Raw genomic sequence first — 19,773 nt, forward strand, 5'->3', positions numbered from 1 at the left:
TTCCCATTGTGGCTCAGCAGTAACAAACATGACTAGTATCCATGAGGATGCAGGTTCAATCCCTAGCTTCTTTCAGTGGATTAAGGATCTGGCATTGCCATGAGTTTTGGTGTAGGTCACAGTTGCAGCTCGGATCTGGCATTGCTGTGGCTGTGATGTAGGCAAGTGGCTACAGCTCCAATTTAACCCCTAGCCTGGGAACTTCTGTATGCCACAGGTGCAGCCCTAAAAAGACACACACACACACACACACACACACACACAAAGTAGTCAAGGGAGGAGATGTATGAGGCAGAGTTCAGGAGCTTCCAGTCGTCCTCTCCCAGGGGAGTCATGGACATTATTAAATCCTCTTGGCAACAATGCACATGGAATATTATCCAGAAGAAAAGCTCACTTGAGCCTTGGCTACCAGAGTTTTCACTGGGGCTCCATCACATAGACACAGTTGACTGCCCACATGGTTGAACTCAGTCTCCAGTCCCTCCAGAGTTCATGCTATGTGACACAGAGTGCCCACCATGAATCACACTCTTCGACTAGCCAGTATAGTTAAGAGCACCACATAAACTAAGACTCTCAACAGACAAAACATGCCAAAGGTTTAGAGATTACCTTCCAGGAGCCAAAGGCAAAGGCCAGACCTCTTTTGGGGCAAGATTAAATTCTTTACTACTCAGCTAGGGGTTTTCTCATTCTTGGTTTATATCTCAGTAATTGTCTTTAGTCTCATCTTTTGTATTCATTTTGCTAATTTTATAGGCCAGAGGGAAAAAGCGACAGAAAGGATGGTTTCCTGCCAGCCACGTTAAACTTTTGGGTCCAAGTAGTGAAAGAACTACACCTGCCTTTCATCCTGGTATGGAAATGGGTTAACTTGTATTTCATCTTAGAGACCTTTTAAGCTGCTGCTTAAAACAGCAGCTTCTTAGATAACTAATTTTTTGAAAAATATTTTAAAATTTGTTCTTTCTTCACCTCTGCCTAAAAGTAATATTACAGTGGGAACTTCCTCTCTAAAAAGTTCTGTGAAGGGTCAGCCAACTGTTCAGTGATACTTCAGCCACCTCATTCCTTGAAATTTTTTAGTTGCTATACTATCATACTTTTAGTAAAGCAAAGCAGCTACTTGGAACTCTGGCTGTAGTTGAGAAATTCTTGTTTTTATACAACAGGGAATGGGGGAAAGAAGGTGGAAGAGAACAGCTAAAGGGAAATTACAGCTGAATTTTAACATGTGATCCTCATTGTTTAATTTGTTACTTTGTTGTTCTTTCTCTGGCAGTGTGTCAGGTGATTGCCATGTATGACTATATAGCAAATAACGAGGATGAGCTAAATTTCTCCAAGGGACAACTTATCAATGTTTTGAACAAAGATGATCCTGACTGGTGGCAAGGAGAAATCAATGGGGTGACTGGTCTCTTTCCTTCAAACTACGTTAAGATGACGACAGACACAGATCCAAGTCAACAATGTGAGTAATATCAAACTGTTTACTTCCTAACTAGTGCGTAAGCTTTAGTATGCAGTGCTACACTCACTACTGCCCTGGATCACAGCTTAAACTCCACACTCCACTCATGTGTACATTAATGTTCAGAGTAAGAAAACAAGGAAACTTGTTCATAAGATCAAAAGTTATATTGCTTTCTTTTAAATGCTTCTTTCCTAGCTTCAGACCTTACTCTTTGACTTTATCTAAAAAAAGTTATAATTCTCTCATAGGTTCTTTGGTATGATGGCAGTCTATACTGCAGCTTCTCTTTATTCCAGCCTTTTTCAGCTTAATAAAGAGTAGCTAGCAATTACCCTATTCACTTATTCAAAATAACCCTTTTAGTGTAGAGGTGCTGTTAATTTTGCAACCTTCTCATTTATTTCCCTCGTCTTTATACATCATCCAAGTCAGAAGAAAATTTTATAGAAAATCTTAAAATTTATTTTATAAATAAAGGATTTGCAGAACTCTCATTAGGTGATTTTTTTTTTTTTTAGATAGATAACTTATGCAACAAGAGATATATGAATCAAGATCTATTTCACTATTTTTACAACAAGATTTCAGATCTCAAAGTATGAGACTTGATACTACATAAAATTATCTCTTAGTGTTAGATATAGGTATAGATATATATCTTAGTCTTTCTTACATTTGACAATAAACATAGCATTAATAATTAGAGAATGGTACTTGGAAATAATTTTTACCTGTATAAAACAGATTTCACTTTTACCCACCTTTTGATTTTTGTCTTTTTTTGGTAAAATATATCATGGTTTGTACTTTTATCATTCTTGTGAAATTATCTAAAAGCTTTAACCTTTCATTTTAACTTAGCTTCTAAGAACATATAAATGTAAAAGCTGATTCAGTGCAAGTATTATGAATTTACTTTGTATTGTATCTATAATTTTAAAATATTAGTGCATTATTTTCACTTTAGAGCTTGTAAAGATAGTCTGATTTTGTGAGAAGACTGTCTTCTAGATAAAGCAAATGAATTTCCCAGTTTGGAGGTGGAGTCCAGTTTTTTATGGTTTAAACATTCTCAAAAAAAAACTCAGGATTTTAGAAGAGGTAGTAAAGAAAATTTATAACAACTTGGATTACCTAAATGAGTGACCGTTTTTAAACTCTGCTAATAGTTTGGCATTTTTCAGTACTTGCCAGTTTATCCAATTAATTAGAAATACCTGAAATGTCTTTCCTGAACCTGAGCAAGGAAGGTACTTTTTAGACTTACTGGGTTTAGAAGACTTTGGCTAAGTGATCCCTGGAACATTCCAGTTTATCAGTACATTTGGCTTATATGGTGTCTACAGTGTAAAGTGGGGAGTTCCCGTTGTGGCTCAGTGGCAATGAATCTGACTAGCATCCAAGAGGACACAGGTTCCATCCCTGGCCTCACTCAGTGGGTTACGGATCCGGCATTGCCCTGAGCTGTGGTGTAGTTCGCAGATGCAGCTCGGATCCTGCGTTGCTGTGGCTGTGGTGTAGGCCGGCAGCTGTAGCTCCGATTAGACCCCCAGCCTGGGAACCTCAATATGCTGTGGGTGCGGCCCTCAAAAGACAAAAAAACAATGTAGAGTGATGGTATTCCAAACTATTTTGTTGTTTATCTTGTTTCCTCGTGGTGGAACACTTTTTTCAATTAAGTCTTATAAGGAGTATAAAGAACGGATAAAAGCTGTTCTAAAGGAGTTTATGAGTCTGTGAAAACTGGTTAAGTTTTAGACTATCATTTTGTGTTTCTGGAGCCCTTATAAATGTTATTTTCGGAGTTCCCGTTGTGGCTTAGCAGAAACAAATCTGACTAGTATCCATGAGGACGCAGGTTTGATCCCTGGCCTCGATCAGTGGGTTAAGGATCCGGCATTGCCCTGAGCTGTGGTGTAGGTCGAAGACGCAGCTCAGATCCCACATTGCTGTGGCTGGGGTGAAGGCCAGCAGCTGCAGCTCCAATTCAACCACTAGCCTGGGAACCTCCATATACCATGGGTGCAGCCCTAAAAAGACATACGTACATACATAAATAAATAATATTTTCATTTTATTTTGTAGTTAGGATATTTTCTAAAGATGAAGAATTTTAATAGTTCGAATTTGTTGATACTGCATGTAATTAGTAGAATTTTTAATCACCCACTTAATTTGCTTTATGTTCATTTTATTCCTCATTTTTCTTTTTATAGGACCCAATGTTGTCTTCCAGTGTGAAAGCACCCCAGAGACCCACTATCCAAGTTTGACTCTAGCGTGGAGGCAGGGCAGGCTGCCCTGATCAAATATCTCCTACACAATTCGTTAACTTCGTTCGAATGTTAGAGCCACTTGTGATTATTTCTTTGTGTTTCTCATTTACAGTTAAAATTTATTTGTAACAAGTGAAAGGATAGTGGGTCTTTGTGTGGCTTTCCCTGCTGTTCACTCTGGCATCCTCTAGCACTTTTCTTCTTTTTTAATTTGGTAATTGTAGGTCATTAGCATGCACATCGAGTTTGCCCTTACATGGTGGGAGTTCAAACACACAAAGACCCACTATTTGCACAAACTATTCTTGCTGGTGTGGAATGGGCTGCCATGCTTTTCTAATGTTACTGCAACATGTATATTCATTACAGAATTCAGAATTGCTTATGTTTTGCTATTATGTTTGACCTAATCTTAATCACAGTGAGCTCTTAATTGGTTCAGCAGTTTGTCCCCCAATATGCAGCATTTAGTTTATTACTTTCGGATATGCCACTATGAATACCAGTATTTAAATTTGTTTAAAGGCCAAGAATTGGAAATATCCTTTTCTCTATTTTCTGTGTATTTTAGGGTGAGAGCAGTAACACTTTTGGGGAGCTTTTCTTATCTCATAGAGGAAGCAAGTGGCCTGCCCCAGCAGTATGTGAAGGGCAGGGTGCGTCTTATCTGTTTCAGCTGCCCAAGAGGGAACACCGTACTGCAGGAGTTCCTTGGGAAATCTTGTGTGCTCTGGGCTAATGAGGATACTGCATAAGTGCTGCAGTGGTCACTTGTTACTTCTTTATTGGCGACCTGAAAATGGATTGTTTGGGGGAATGAAAGGCTCCCATCATTGACCATGAGATAGAAAACCTTCCGTACCTTAGAGCATTTATGTCTATACATTTTAAAGTCAGAATTTATATTACCTATTTTAATTACGTGACTGCATGTCCCAGGTCACAAAGGGACACTGGTTAACGTTCTTCTTAATGTGTCTAGTAAAGATCATAAGGAATCCTTGAACCAGCCATACAGGCTCTGTCTAGTTGAGAATGAAGTCCAGTGAAGGAAAGGCGTGTGAGAGCTGACATTCCTCTATGTCCACGAAGCTGCTTTGAGGCTAGAGGGTTGATTTTACCATTCAGAATTCTCTGGCTAATGTCTCTTCTTCAACCACATTGGCTCCTTTGGCATAGGATTTTATTTCTTTTCCTTGAATGGAAAACACTTTAAAGTTAATAAACATTATTATAAGCCAATAAACGTGAGAGGGCTTAGCTGAAACAAAAGGAGTTTTAGTGGGCAGGATTAAACTATATTTGAAAATCAGTGAGAAGTTTATGCAATTTAAAATGTTTACAAGCTGCAGTGCAATCTACTGTTTATGAATGTCCAAGTATTATCAGGAAAAGTGTACATACAATCACAGAGTCTTATTTCTTCACAGAGTTCTTTAAGAAGAGTAAAATATGTTTTTATATCTCTGAGTTAACATTAGAGGCATCTTTTGTGCAATATTCATGTTGATGTGCCTGTACATTATGAATGGATGATTTCAGTGATACATTACTAAATCATACCTTTATGACACTTCAGAAAGAATCAGCAGTTTAGTTAGAACTTCACAAAGTTCAAATGTCTGTGTTCCAAAATACTTTACACCATTGGGATGTGTGGTGATATGTATGTGTACTCTGAGGCAGGGATTTCTGGTTACAGGCCCCACCTCAGTTTTTAGCATTCAGCATCATCATGATACCTTTATAAAGTACAACATTTATAGGAAAGCAATAATATCATTATACAGGTGGCATAACAGATTTGCCTGCAGTCGCTAAAGGGGACAGTGCAAAGATTGAGTCCTTGTGAATTCAGCTGACCTTCCATAGTATACAGACGACTTAGTCTTGCCTTTTATTTGCTGAGTTTTCTGCTTTTGCACCCATTAATTGGGTTCAGATTAAGGGCAGTTACTTTAAATCCATTTTAAACACTGAGGTTAGAAATTAAAGCACTTAACTAGCCACATGATTTGGTATAACATTTTCTCTTTATAATTTGAATTTGGGCTTATTTAATACACTGATAAATTATTTCAAAGATATTTTTATAACTCAAATTGCTTCACTTTTACACTGATAAATATAGCTTATTAAGAATGACATTCAAGTAGAGCTTAGCATCCATAATCAATTTGAAAATAATATATTCATCAGGTACCTATGGAGTAAATCACATAATGGCATATTTAAGCTGAGCCTCTGTCTGGAAAGTACATTTACTGTATTTACAGAAATACCTCTCTTTATTTAGGTATTTTGTCAGATATTTCAGAGGAAGCTAAAAGGAAATGGTATGACATATAATAATAATAATCTGTCCTTCTTAAAAGAGCATGCAGTCCTTTGCAGTACCTCATATTCAGCCACGTATTTGCTCTTTTCCTCATTCAGTATGAGGCAGCTTTCAGTTTGCTTTAGAAAGCAACATTAGAAGGAAAGAGTTTATCAGGAACATAGAATTTTAGAATGGGAGCACAGCTGAACAAATCTGAACCCTATAGGAGGTAAAGAGTTAAAATACATGTTTATTTAAAAATTGCAACATGTAATAATCATTTTTAAAGTATGTAATTAAACCTGATGAGTTTTCCAGCAATGAAGAAAAATCAGTTCCAAGACCAAAGCTGATTTTTTAGAAAATCAGAAAATTTAAATCAACCTACCTGTTGTATAGTTTCCTCTAAAACTTTATCTTAAGGAGTCATTTTAAAATACAACTCTTAATACAATGTAACTGCTATTTTAGTGTTTTACAATATAATATGAATGTTGATAGTTTAAAATAAAGAAAGTGGGGGAGTTCTCAGATGGTTCAGTGGGTTAAGGATCTGGCCTTGTCACTGCTGTGGCGTGGGTTTGATCTCTGGCCCAGAAATTTCCATGTGCAGCAAGTGCGGCCGAAAAAAAGAAAGTGAGGGAAGGAAAAGTAGAGAAAGAAATGCCAATTCAAGTCCAAAGCTTTATTTGCCAAGTTTTCTTAGAATGAATTTTACCAAGTTATAAATTCTTGTAAATAGAATCTATAATGGAATTACTGAGAGACTTTTGCCTAAAGTGGCATTATTGGATGCTGCTGTGATGCTACTGTAATGTAATAAATTATTAAATTGTTGCAAAGTGCTGTTTTTTTGCCTTAAATTTTTATTTTGTGTGTCTTGAAAACTATAGTGTTAAAGGTATTGAGATTGTGCAAATGCTGGGCACGCTTGGCATGAGGTAATACGTTCTTATTTTTACAAAATTGTAATTTAACTATGCAAGTGTGTTTATTAAAAGAACACAAACTATGTTACTTGTATTGTGTATTTCTTTTGAAGCAGCCTTTAAAACTTATTTTTACTCGTTTATATGTAGTCCTGATTGAATTTTTTTGGAATTTCTCTTTTTCCTTAACATAGTTTCCAGGTACAAGGCCAGCAAATGATTTTATAGTAACAGGGAACAAAAGAAATTTTTAAGTGGTAAAGATTGAGCTAGTTTGATCCAAGATAAACATATGTATTACAAAAGCAAAATAAATTCTGATTTGAAAGTAATAAAAAATATAATCTGGGATAGTAATAGATTGCTACATTATTTATAATTTTTACTCCCAATTTTTTCTCTAAAAGGTTTGGAAGGAATTTACAAGTTAATACTCATTGCAAATGTAGAATAAGACATTTTTAGTACAAAATAAGAGCTTATATAAAGTAAATGAAACTGCACTGGGTGCCTGGGAGCACCAGAGTTAAGCAGAGTGTTAGACACTTAAGTGATCAAGGTGGTGGTTTCATGTTGAGTGAAGAAAATGTGGATCAAAATCCAACCCATCCATCAATGTCTGACATAGTCTCTTTCCAAACCCCTTTCCTTATCTCTGGAAAGTCATTCAGGTAACAGGTGTTGTGCATTTGCAGAAAGCCAAGTGGAGTAGTAGGTGCTAAGAATATGAAAATGAGTGCCAGGTGGTCATGGGCTCAGGCAGTGCCTAACTCTGTGAGGGCATCAGCAACACAAGCAGATAATTATAGAACAGCACGCTTGGCGCACTGAGAGTTACTGGCACTGAGAGAGAGTTACTGGCACCAAGAGATGCAGAGGAGGCACACCTCATTCAGCCGTAGATGGGTGAATCAGCGAGGACGTCCTGGAGGAGGCAACCGCCAGATCCATCAGCGAAGTCGGACTCAGCCGGAGCGGAGGTGGGATAGAAGTAGCTTGCTGTCTACTGGGCAGAGGCAGGAAGCAGCTCGAGTGCAGAAGGAGAGGTGCAGTTATAAGCTGTTCATTACTGCAGGCGTGGAAGTGGAAAGTGCGGCTCGAGAGCAGACCGGGGGCTAAACCAGAGGTGCCTGGCTTGGCTGCCTGTTGGAATCACGGGGGAGCCGTATTAGGCTGTCAAGGCCTGGGTCCCGATTTAAACGGCCTGTGGTGCAGCCTGGCTGTCGGGGTTCCCCAGGCTCCCCAGATGATTCTGCTGTGAAGCCCTGGGGGAGAAAAGATCATGAACCAGAGTTCAGAATGGTCTCTGAGAGGAGACTGCAGGAGCCGGGGGTTGAGGGGACGTGTGGGCAGGTGGAAGGGGCAGTTTGATTCCTGGGTGTGTATCTTGGTGACGGGGCGGGATCAGGATGCCACCAGCTGCAGTAAAGGGTCAGAGTTGGGGGAAGGAGATGAGTTTGGTTTTGACAACCAAGTACCAAAACATCCAGATAGAATTGTCCAGCAGGTAGTGAGAAAAGATATACAGCATCAGAGGTACATCAGCTGGTGGCCTGAATGCATATTGATAGTTTTTGAGTCCGTGAGAGTAAATGAGATGATGTGGGGAGAATATCAGACTTTTGAGGGTAGCAGCAGTTTAAGGGTTGGATAATGAAAGGATCCATGGAGACAGGCAATAAAGGTTCTAGGAGAATAAAGACATTGTTGTGCTAATACTGCCACCAATTTATAAAATAATAAAGTCCTAGCCGCATAACCATCACTTATACCAGTAAAACGAAAGGGTGTATCACCTCATTACCATTTTTACAAGTATGGAAATTAAAACAAGTTAAGTTACTTGTTCAAGTTTACACAGATAGTCAGTTGGTAGAGCTGGGTTCAAACCCAAGTGGTCTGGCTCCTGAGTCCTTGCTGTACCCTCTGTACCAGTGTGCCAATATCACCACCATTCTCACAATAATGACGTTCCTGCAGTACCACCACTGTTTGAACCAATGAAAGACAGGAAAGACCAGAGGCTGCACAGTGTTTTCTCTATGTAAAAAGTACACGCGGAAAAGAGATAAGGAGGGGGGTACTTAATATAATAAATAAGGACAAGAATCTCTAAGAAAAAGGAGTTCCTATTGTGGCTCAGTGGTAATGAACCTGACTAGTATCCATGAGGATGAGGGTTTGATCCCTGGCCTCGCCCAGTGGGTTAAGGATCCGGCATTGCCATGAGCTGTGGCGTAGTTCACAGACGCAGCTCGGATCTGGCATTGCTGTGACTGTGGTGTAGGTTATGCTTCAACCCCTAGCCTGGGAACTTCCATATACTGTGGATGCAGCCCTAAAAAGACAAAAAAAAAAAATCTAAGAGTAATACCCAGAAGGATAAAGCTGAACATAATCACTTTTTTGATAGCAGCTTTATTGAGATATAATTTATAGCCCATACATTTCCCTCAACTATACAATTCACTGGGTTTTGGTGTGTTCACGGGGTAGGCAACCATTACCACAGTCAATTACAGAATATTTTCATCACCTCAAAAACCCAGCACCCATTAGTTATTACCCTTGTGTCTTCCTATGTACCCTGCCTCCCCCACAGCCCTAGGTAACCACTAATCTATGTTTGCCTGTTTTGGAATATAAAAATGAAACCATAAAACATGTGGGGTTCTTGTAATTGGCTTCTTTCGTTTTGCATTATGCTCTCAAGGAACATCATGCTGTAGCATGTATCAGTACTTCATTCCTTTTAATGACCAAATAATATCCCATTGTATGGATGTGCTGCATGTTATTTATCCATTTATTAATTGATGAACACATGAGTATGTACTTTTTTGACTATTAGGAATAATGCTGCTGTGTACATTTGCAGATAAGTTTTTGTGTAGACATATGTCTTCATTTTTCTTGGGCATATACCCAGGAGTAAAATTGCTGGGTCAAATGGAAATTCTATGTTTCACTTTGGGAGGGGACTGCCATTTTGTTTTCCAAAGTGCCTGTACCATTTTATATTCTCACCAGCAATATTAAGTTGCTGTGTTTTCTCCACATTCTCACCGACACTTGTTATCTGCAGACTTTTTATGAAAGCCATCCTCGTGGGTGTGAGTGACAGCTCAGGGTTTTGATTTGCATCTCCTCCATGACTAATGATGTTGAGCATCTTTTCACTGGCTCATTGGCCATCTGTATTTCTTCTTTGGAGAAATGTGTATTCAGATCCTTGCTGATTTTTAAATTGAGTAGTTTGTCTTCATAATCACTTTTAAAACTTTATTTTTAAAGAACAACAAAGTGTGAAAGATGTGCTTAAGAGAGATATCTTAATGCTGTTGCCAAAGATGAAATCACTGCAAGTGATAAAATCAAAGAATGATGAAATGAGTGCAGTGCGAAGTGTAGTGGGAGGGCTGCTTTGAACCGTGGCTCTGTGAGTGCAGCTCTGTGTCTTAGCCTCGTGTGTAATGAAGACAGTAGAACCTGTATTACAGATGAGACTTAGGCATTTATGAAGCAAGCACCAGTTCAGTGTCTAATACACCGATAACAGAAATAAGTTAACATTTACTAAGTATTTGCTGTGCATTGAGTGATGGGCTAAACACTGGATGTGTGTCTGGGTTAATGAGCAGTGGAGTTAGAGCTTGAATCCAGATCATACGCCAAAATTTAAGCTCTTAGCCACCTCCCATCCCACCCTCCATTAACTTGGAGTCACTGTTACTTTTTTTTTTCTTTTTTTGCTTTTTAGGGCTGCACCTGCAGCATATGGAGATTCCCAGGCCAGGAGTCTAATCAGAGCTACAGCTGCCAGTCTACACCACAGCCCCAGCAACACCAGATCCGAGCCACGTCTGTGACCTACACCACAGCACACGGCAACACGGGATCCTTAACCCACTGAGCGAGACCAGGGATCGAACCCGCAACCTCATGGTTCCTACTCGGATTCGTGTCCGCTGTGGAACTCTGGAGTTGCTGTTACTTTAAATCACAAAAGTAGAACTATTGTCATTTAATTCCAAGATACAGATGAGAAGAGAGTAAATGATTCTTTAAGTGAATCCAGGCTGGTCAAGTTAACATTACAAGGTCCTGGAAGGACCTCCTCCTGGCATCCCTCTGTCACCAGTGGTATCTCTTAACTACCAGGAAATCAGTCAGGCAGTGCTATAGAATCAGTGTGTCCTAAACTCAGCAGGATGGGGCATAGTATCATGTGGTCATAAACAGGTTGGAAAATAGGGGTCGTATAAGCCTACCACTGGGGAAAAGTAGAGGCATAGGGTGTGTAAGGGGCCTTATGTCATGTAGACACAAAGAAGAGCTAAAGGAGCGTGAGGGCCCTGTTGGCCTTTTCAGTGCCTTTGGGTTCCTTGGCATCCCAAGTATTTATACTGGCACCTTTTTTCCTCTAGAACTCAGTTCAGCAAGCATTCAGGTTTATACGCCCCATTTTCAATGTTTCACCTCAAATAAGATTGCAGTGCAAGCACTATTTAAAATGGCCTGGTGTTTCAAAGTGCACAACTTGAGCCAAGAGACCTGGATTTAAGTATTTCATAGCTCTAAGTTCTCCAGTAAGTCACTTAACCACCAAGCCTCAGGTTCTCCATGTACTTGTACAGTTGGGGTCAAAATTATACCTGTTATTCAGGATCTGATCAGAGGCTGTGAATTGTGATACCCATTTGGTTATTTGTATTGTTAGGAATTGGAAGCTCTGTGTTGGATGAACATGAAGAAACTATTGTTTCATGACGTCTCCTCCTAGTACTCTGTATTCTGACTAGCACATTCCTTCCCTTAGTTGAGTCAGTGATATAGAGTCAAGTTTGACAGACAAGATGGTGATGCAAAAAATCAATTTGAACTGCTTTCTGAAGCCAAAATCTGCACTTTTGTCTACTGTTGGGGAGTCTTTGCTGTCCTTTACCCTTATAACATTTTTCTGTAGATTCAAAAATAAAAATAAAACCAGTTTTGATAATTGGTTTTGATAAATGCAAATCCTTTTACATTTATCAGCAGAGCTGCTTTTGGAATTCCTAGACTATGTCTATTTTCTGGTCGCCAAATATTTTTCTTTCAGATAGTCTGCACCATTAGAATATAACACAGGAGTTCCCGTCGTGGCGCAGTGGTTAACGAATCCGACTAGGAACCATGAGGTTGCGGGTTCGGTCCCTGCCCTTGCTCAGTGGGTTAAGGATCTGGCGTTGCCATGAGCTGTGGTGTAGGTTGCAGACGCGGCTGGGATCCCACGTTGCTGTGGCCCTGGTGTAGGCCGATGGCTACAGCTCCGATTGGACCCCTAGCCTGGGAATCTCCATATGCCGCGGGAGCGGCCCAAGAAATAGCAAAAAGACAAAAAAAAAAAAGAATATAACACAAACATCCCATTTCTGTGCTTAAAGGAACAACCTAACACCTGATGACATAGAACTTGACAGGCATCCAAAAAGACACAAGAGTTTTAACAATTGTCCAAGAATGGAGTGCCCTGGTGGCCCGGCAGTTAAGGACTGGGCATGGAAATTTCTAAAAACAAAGTCACAAATATGTATGGCTTCATGGTAGGAGCATGCTGCCTATATGTAGTTTGAACTCAGTAAATATTTGCCTGGCAGATAAAAGGCTAGTGCCCTGATAAAAATGCAGCCTTCAGAAAACGTAGCCAGTTTAACCATCTGGATTTACTGTTAAAATCTCATCTTTTCCCTGAGCAGAAACACAGTGAGACTGAACTAAAAAATGTTATGTGCTTCCCTGGCCACTTAATTTGGGCTCAGAGAATAGCTTTGTGCAGAGGCACTGCTCTCCTCAGAGTGGGCAAGGACTTTTCTGGGACTTTATGACATAATCTGAACAAGGCCCCTTTGTGTCATCATCACAAATTATCTTTTGTCCTTCACCTTTTGGAATCTGCAGGTTTCTCTCCACGTCTTCCTAAGCTTTCTCGTTTGCTGGCTTGCACTGTAATTCGGAGTGGTGGTTCTCAACTAGAAGGAGACACAGGATTCTCATAACCGTTACTCATTATTCATAATTTGTCTCTCAGGCTCCACATCCTAACACAAGGCGGAGAGGGGCTTTTGGCCCCACCTACCACTAATTATTCCTCTGGGAACTATGACCTGATAGTACGCATGATCTCCCTTTTTTTTTTTTTTTTTTTTCCCCTTTCTCCTTCTTCCTGTCTATCAGAAAGAACTTGCCAAGAAGTTTTCATCATCCTCGCTGACTGCCTATAGTTAGTATCGATGTGCTGTCTCCTTCAGCTCAGAGTTTATTTGCATATCACATTCCCTAAATACTTGTTGAAGACTGTGCATCAGACATGGGGACATTAGCAGAATATAAAATAGACGAAAAGTCCTGCCCTCTTGGAGGTGACTTCTGAGTAGGGTAAGACAGAAAACAAAACGAGCAAGCATGTCGTGTCTTAGAAAAATAAAGCAGGTTAGGGAAAGGGAGTGCTAGGTGGAGGGGTGGAGCCAGAAGGATTTCCGTTTTAAACAGGCTACTGAGGTTAAGCGTCTCTGAAACGGTGACATGTGAGGAAAGACTTGAAAGATGTGAGGGATACCTGGAGGAAGCATGTGAATACCTGGAAGATCATTCTAGGCAGAGGGATCAGCGGGTGCAAGGAGCAGGCCTGTAATGCTTGAGGAACAGCAGGGAGGCCAGTGTGGCTGGAACGAGGGAGGAGCAAGAAGAGGAGGAAACAGGGACAGCAGCGTATCCTCGGAGATGAGGGAGACTGTTTAGGTTCTCTTGGGCTGATTATAAGAACTTTGGTTTTTGCTCAGGGTAAGAAGAACCCATTGAAGAGTTTTGATCAGAGGAGTGCCTTCATCTGATATCTTTTAACAGGATAACTCTGGCTTGCTAGATTAAAGTGCGGGGCATGAGCAAGGAGACCTGTTAGGAGGCTCATTGAGCAATCCCAGGCAAAAGATGGTAGTGGCTTGCATCAGAATGACAGTGGTGGGTAAGGTGAGAAGCAGTCGGATTTGGGGTATATCTTGACCATAGAGCCACAGGTGTGTTGAAGGTGGGGTGCGAGAAGAGAAGTATCAAGGATGTCTCCAGAGAGCCTCACTCTGAGCAGCCAGAGAGGTGGAATTGCCATTAACTGAGCTGGAACATAATGATGGAGGAACAGGCGGGGAAGATGCTTAGAGTTTGGTTTTAGATATCCTGCCTTCACTCACCGTTTAGATACCCAACACAGATGCTCTGGAGGCAGTAGGACATACAGTGGAGTTCAGAGGAGCTGTGCAGGCTGGAGTATTGGGACTGTGTCAGTACTCAGGTGATACCTAAAGCCAGGAGACTGTCGAGATCACCAAGAGAAGAAAAGAGAAGAGGTCCAAGGACTGAGCCCTAGGGTCACAATGTTAATCTAGGGAGATGAGGAAGAGCCAGAAAAGGAGACTCAGCAGGACTGACCAGTGAGGTCGGAGGACATGAGGTGAGGTGATGACCTAGAAGCCAAGTGAAAAGGAATTCAAGGAGGAGGAAGTGATCGGTCAAGTATGGTGGGGTACCTTTTGCTAAAGGAGGAAGCTACCTGGGGCTTTTCAGAAGTTCTTCTCTAATACATTTGAGGAGTTCCTGCTGTAACACAGTGGGTTAAGAATCCAACTGCATGGGAGTTCCCGTCGTGGCGCAGTGGTTAACGAATCCGACTAGGAACCATGAGGTTGCGGGTTCGGTCCCTGCCCTTGCTCAGTGGGTTAACGATCCGGCGTTGCCGTGAGCTGTGGTGTAGGTTGCAGACGCGGCTCGGATCCCGCGTTGCTGTGGCTCTGGCGTAGGCTGGTGGCTACAGCTCCGATTGGACCCCTAGCCTGGGAATCTCCATATGCCGCGGGAGCGGCCCAAGAAATAGCAACAACAACAAAAGACAAAAAGACAAAAAAAAAAAAAAAAAAAAGAATCCAACTGCAGTGGCTTGAGTCTCTGCAGTGCAATGGATTGAAGGATCCAGCATTACCACAGCTGTGGCTCAGATTCAACTCATAGCCTAGGAACTACCATATGCCACAGCATGGCCATAAAAAATGAACAAAAATTAACGCACTTGAAAATAATTTTAATGTATAATTTTCTATCTGTATTCAGTAAAGGCTTTTACGTAGTAACATAGACTCTTTAGTATTTGTTGGAGTTAGTTCTATGGGTGTTTGAAAAGAATATATGTTCTCTTTTCACATGTTCATTATATGAGGACTGTTAATAGTGTTCAGATCTTTCATATTAGTACTGATTTTCATTGAGAGAAATACATTAAAATCTACCACCTTAATTATAGATTTTTAGTTTATTTTGGGGGGGAGATAATTCTGTCAGTTTTTTATTTTATACTTTGAGGCTCTCTTATAAGTTGCAAATAATATGAGATATATTTTCATCAGTTGTGTATGATATCATCTTACATAGATCCTTGAGAGCCTATTTTGTCTGTTGCTAATAAATCCTCCCCCTCCACTGCTCGTTCAGATTTTGCATTTGTATAGTTTTTTCCAGTCTTTACTTCCTACATTTCCATGATTTTACAAATTAGATGTCTTTGTAAATAGCATCTAGCTGAATTTTTTTAGTCCAACCTAGAATCTCTCTTTTAACTGACAGATTTAAGCCGTTGACATCTATTACAACCATTTGATACTTTTTACTTACATCTCATTCAGTATTTTCTATTTACCATGCATTTTCTTTGCTTCTTTTTAAAAAATTCACATTGAATTTATCCCACCAACTTAGTCATTTTTATTACTGTTGTTTTATACTGTCGGTAATTTTTTTCACATAATTACTACTACTTTTTTGGCCACAGCCATGGCGTGTGGAAGTTCCAGGGCCAGGGATCAAACCCGAGCCACAGCAGCAACCCAGACCACTGCAGTGACAACATCAACCCAATGCACTGCAGCAGAACTCCTCATTGCTAGTATTTTTGTTTACCATTCCTTTTTCTTTTTTTCCCACCACTCTTTACATCTCTGCTTATTTTTTCCCTTTTATTCAGTTTTTTTCTTCCCAAAGCACGTCTCTTAATGTTTCTTTTAGTCACATCTATTAGTGGTAACTGCTCTCAAACTTTGCTGGAAAATGCCTTTATTTCACCTTCATCCATAAATGATAGTATTAGTAGAATTCTAGTTTGACAGTTATTTTTCCCTCAACAGCCCCTATTGTTGGGTTGAGTTGAATGCAGCCAGTCTGATTGTTGGTCCTGCATAGGTGTTCTGCTTTTTCTTTCTGACCTTTCTAACAAATTTTCCCCCCTTTGGTGTTTTGCAGTCTAGGTATTTTTTTATTTTTATTTTTCCCTACTGCAGGGGTCATCGTTCCTCCTAAATCTGTGGAGTCCTGTCTTTCATCAGTCAGCCATCATGACCTCAGGATTACTTCTTCCCACCCTTTCCACTCTCCCCTCCTAGACTCCTGTTAGATGTGTGCTGGGCCCTGCCATTCCATCCTCTGTATTTTTCAGCCTTCATTTTATATTTTTCATCTTTTTTTCTTTCTGGGCTACATTCTAAGTAACTCCTTCAGCTCTGCTTTCAGATTTACTGATTGTTTCCTCAGATGTATTTGACTAGTTCATCTATTTATTATTTCCATGATAGTATTTACCTTTTTTGCTTTCTTTTTCTTCAAATCTGTGCATCAGTTTTTTTAGACTCTCCTTAAGATTTTACATCTCCTTTTGTTCTATCTTAAGTTCTTGGGGCTCTAATCCTCTTTTTTTGTTTGTTTTTTAACGAATCCCGAATGATTGCTTGTTTTTTGTGGTTTTTTTATTTTGAACTTGTGTTTAGTGAGACTTGGCTTTTCTGTGTAAGTCCTGTGGAAGCAAGGTTGTGAGAGTGACCCTTCAGAGCAGTTATACATTTTCTTTGGCCAAGGACCCTGAAGGTAGCAGCACCAGCCAGGGACAAATTTTTGTTTTAGTTCATCAGTTCAGGAGGTCCTGAACTCCAGATTTATGTGAGACGCAGCCCCAGTATTTCTGCTCTTTACCCAGTAGGAGGAAAAGCTTTCTTGTCCTCTCACTATTCTGGAAAGAGGATTCTTTTCCCAGTCCACCCTAGTCTTCAGGGTCCTGCCACAGCCTCCTCTCATTAGCCAAACCCAGGCAGAAGCTACCTACATAAAGAGCTTGCAAATGTCACCTTGGGGGCTGGCCTCCTTGCAGTGTGGAGCAGAGCAGGGGCAAGTGGGAAGTGGGTCTTCCATGTAACAAATATTCCCTGACCCCGGTGGCCAAAGCACTGCCAAGTTTGGTGTCATAGACTGTTAGACACAGTCCCTAACCTCCCTTGGCAGCGACGGACGTACTGACTCTGGACAGGTGAACGACAACACAAGTTTCACTGTGTGAGGTATTAACATACAGATGCACACCAGTACCCTGGAAACACAAAAGAGAGGCAGTCTGGGGCCAAGTGGGACGGGGATGGGAAGGGTTTCCGCTAAGTAGGATCATGGGAACTACATCCTGAAGGGGTAGCGACGTGGCTTCTGTGCAGAGAAGGGCTACGGTCAGAGGAAGGGACAGGAGCACAACAGCCGAGCTGCGGACAGTGTGTGCAGTATGAGGACTGAGCCCAGACCAGCATGGCTAGAAGATGGTCAAAGGCAGGCAGCTGCTGGATGATGGAGACTCTGGGGCCCTGTGCTTCCGAGCCAGGACTCTGTTCTGCAAAAAACAAAAGCCATTGAACATTCTGTCAGGGAAAGACTATGTAACAGCCAGCTTGAGCTGTTCAATATAAAATAAATATGTCACAAATACAACCCCATATGTAATTGAAATTGTCCAGCAGCTACATTTAAAAAAGTATAAAGAGGCGTTCCCGTCATGGCACAGTGGTTAATGAATCCGACTAGAAACCATGAGGTTGCGGGTTCGATCCCCGGCTTCGCTTAGTGGGTTAAGGATCTGGCATTGCCGTGAGCTGTGGTGTAGGTTGCAGACGCAGCTCGGATCCCGCGTTGCTGTGGCTCTGGCGTAGGCCGGTGACTACAGCTCCAATTCGACCCCTAGCCTGGGAACCTCCATATGCTGTGGGAGCGACCCTAGAAAAGGCAAAAAGACAAAAAAAAAAAGTATAAAGAAAAGGAATTAATTTTACTAATTATTTTTACTTAACCCAGCACTATGCAAAATATTATCATTTCAGTACATAATCAGTATAATGATTTTGAGACTAAGGCATTATTTTACATTCTGGGATCTGTGTGCTAGGTCTTTGGAACCTGGTGCATAGTCTACACTTTACATCACTTCTCCCTTTGGACTGACCACGGTTCCAGTGCTCCGTGGTCACATGTTGCTAAGTGGCTACCATGTTGGGCGGAGCAGGCATAGAGGACGGCAGAGGCAGAGGGGAGTATTCCATCCACAAAGCCTACTTCCTCAGTTCTCAAAAGATTCACTGTCTCTCCCCTCAGAACAGAGGGTTCCGTGGACAAACAAGTGTTGGGAACTCTGGATTCACTCAGATTAAATGTCTCTTTAGGAGTTCCCGTCGTGGCGCAGTGGTTAACGAATCTGACTAGGAACCATGAGGTTTCGGGTTCGGTCCCTGCCCTTGCTCAGTGGGTTAACGATCCGGCGTTGCCGTGAGCTGTGGTGTAGGTTGCAGACGCGGCTCGGATCCCGCGTTGCTGTGGCTCTGGCGTAGGCTGGTGACTACAGCTCCAATTCGACCCCTAGCCTGGGAACCTCCATATGCTGTGGGAGCGACCCTAGAAAAGGCAAAAAGACAAAAAAAAAAAAAAGTATAAAGAAAAGGAATTAATTTTACTAATTATTTTTACTTAACCCAGCACTATGCAAAATATTATCATTTCAGTACATAATCAGTATAATGATTTTGAGACTAAGGCATTATTTTACATTCTGGGATCTGTGTGCTAGGTCTTTGGAACCTGGTGCATAGTCTACACTTTACATCACTTCTCCCTTTGGACTGACCACGGTTCCAGTGCTCCGTGGTCACATGTTGCTAAGTGGCTACCATGTTGGGCGGAGCAGGCATAGAGGACGGCAGAGGCAGAGGGGAGTATTCCATCCACAAAGCCTACTTCCTCAGTTCTCAAAAGATTCACTGTCTCTCCCCTCAGAACAGAGGGTTCCGTGGACAAATAAGTGTTGGGAACTCTGGATTCACTCAGATTAAATGTCTCTTTAGAGCAGGATTTCTCAGAGCCTAGGATGCTGATGTGCCCCTCGCAGAGAAGTGCAGTCTGCGGCATTGTCCAGATTCACTTGACCTTGCAGGTCAGGAACACATCTTCATATTTGCTGGATTAGGGGGAGCAGAGAGCCTGGAGGCAGGCAGAGGCAGAAATGCAGAAGGAAACTGCAGGAAAAAGAGCGTGACAAAGGCTGAGAGGAGAGACTCAAGTGCTGGAAGCAGCTGCTCATCAGATCAGAGCTCATCAGGCAGGTACAGGAGGAGGCAGGCTCCAAAGGGCCCCTGGATTTGGCAAGGCCAAGGTCATCATTACTTCACAAAAGTAGTGCCAGTGGATTGGTGGAACAGAGACCAGAGTACCCTAAGTTGGATAAGGGACAAGGAGAGCTGGGGGTGGGTCAGGAGTGTCAGACCCTTCTAGTGACATCTGGCAGTGAGACCAGAGACGAGGTGTTTGAGGAGGGAGCAGAATTGAAGGAAGGGTACTTGTTCTTGTTCGTTTTCAGTGTTGGGGTAGGAAGGACCCATAACCATGTGCATA

General features: G+C 41.4%; 1 protein-coding gene and 1 long non-coding RNA gene across 20 annotated transcripts in view; one reads left to right on the forward strand and one right to left on the reverse strand.

The window, feature by feature from the left end:
- Nucleotides 1–19,773, forward strand: part of ITSN2 (intersectin 2) — a 145,580-nt gene that overhangs the window by 107,260 nt on the left and 18,547 nt on the right. For 12 of the 19 annotated variants that reach the window (XM_021088350.2, XM_021088358.2, XM_021088354.2 and 9 more), the window contains 2 exons: nt 763–859; nt 1,286–1,477. In XM_021088350.2, the coding sequence (XP_020944009.1) occupies nt 763–859; nt 1,286–1,477 (289 nt within the window). Of the gene's footprint in view, nt 1–762; nt 860–1,285; nt 1,478–3,696; nt 7,089–19,773 lie in introns of those variants that run through there. The other 7 variants (XM_085019733.1, XM_021088361.2, XM_021088363.2 and 4 more) reach the window with 1 other exon arrangement.
- LOC146404932 (uncharacterized) lies at nt 11,552–18,138 on the reverse strand. The gene is made up of 3 exons (XR_014842510.1): nt 15,068–18,138; nt 14,966–15,021; nt 11,552–14,664 (listed from the first exon to the last, which is right to left on the reverse strand). It is a non-coding gene; the product is annotated as an uncharacterized LOC146404932 (long non-coding RNA).

The sequence above is a fragment of the Sus scrofa genome, chromosome 3 (assembly GCF_054392235.1).
Source record: "Sus scrofa isolate SSC_HxYL_T2T_F1_AM1 chromosome 3, Sscrofa_HxYL_maternal_Yorkshire_Landrace_v2.0, whole genome shotgun sequence".
Taxonomy (NCBI): Eukaryota; Metazoa; Chordata; class Mammalia; order Artiodactyla; family Suidae; genus Sus; species Sus scrofa.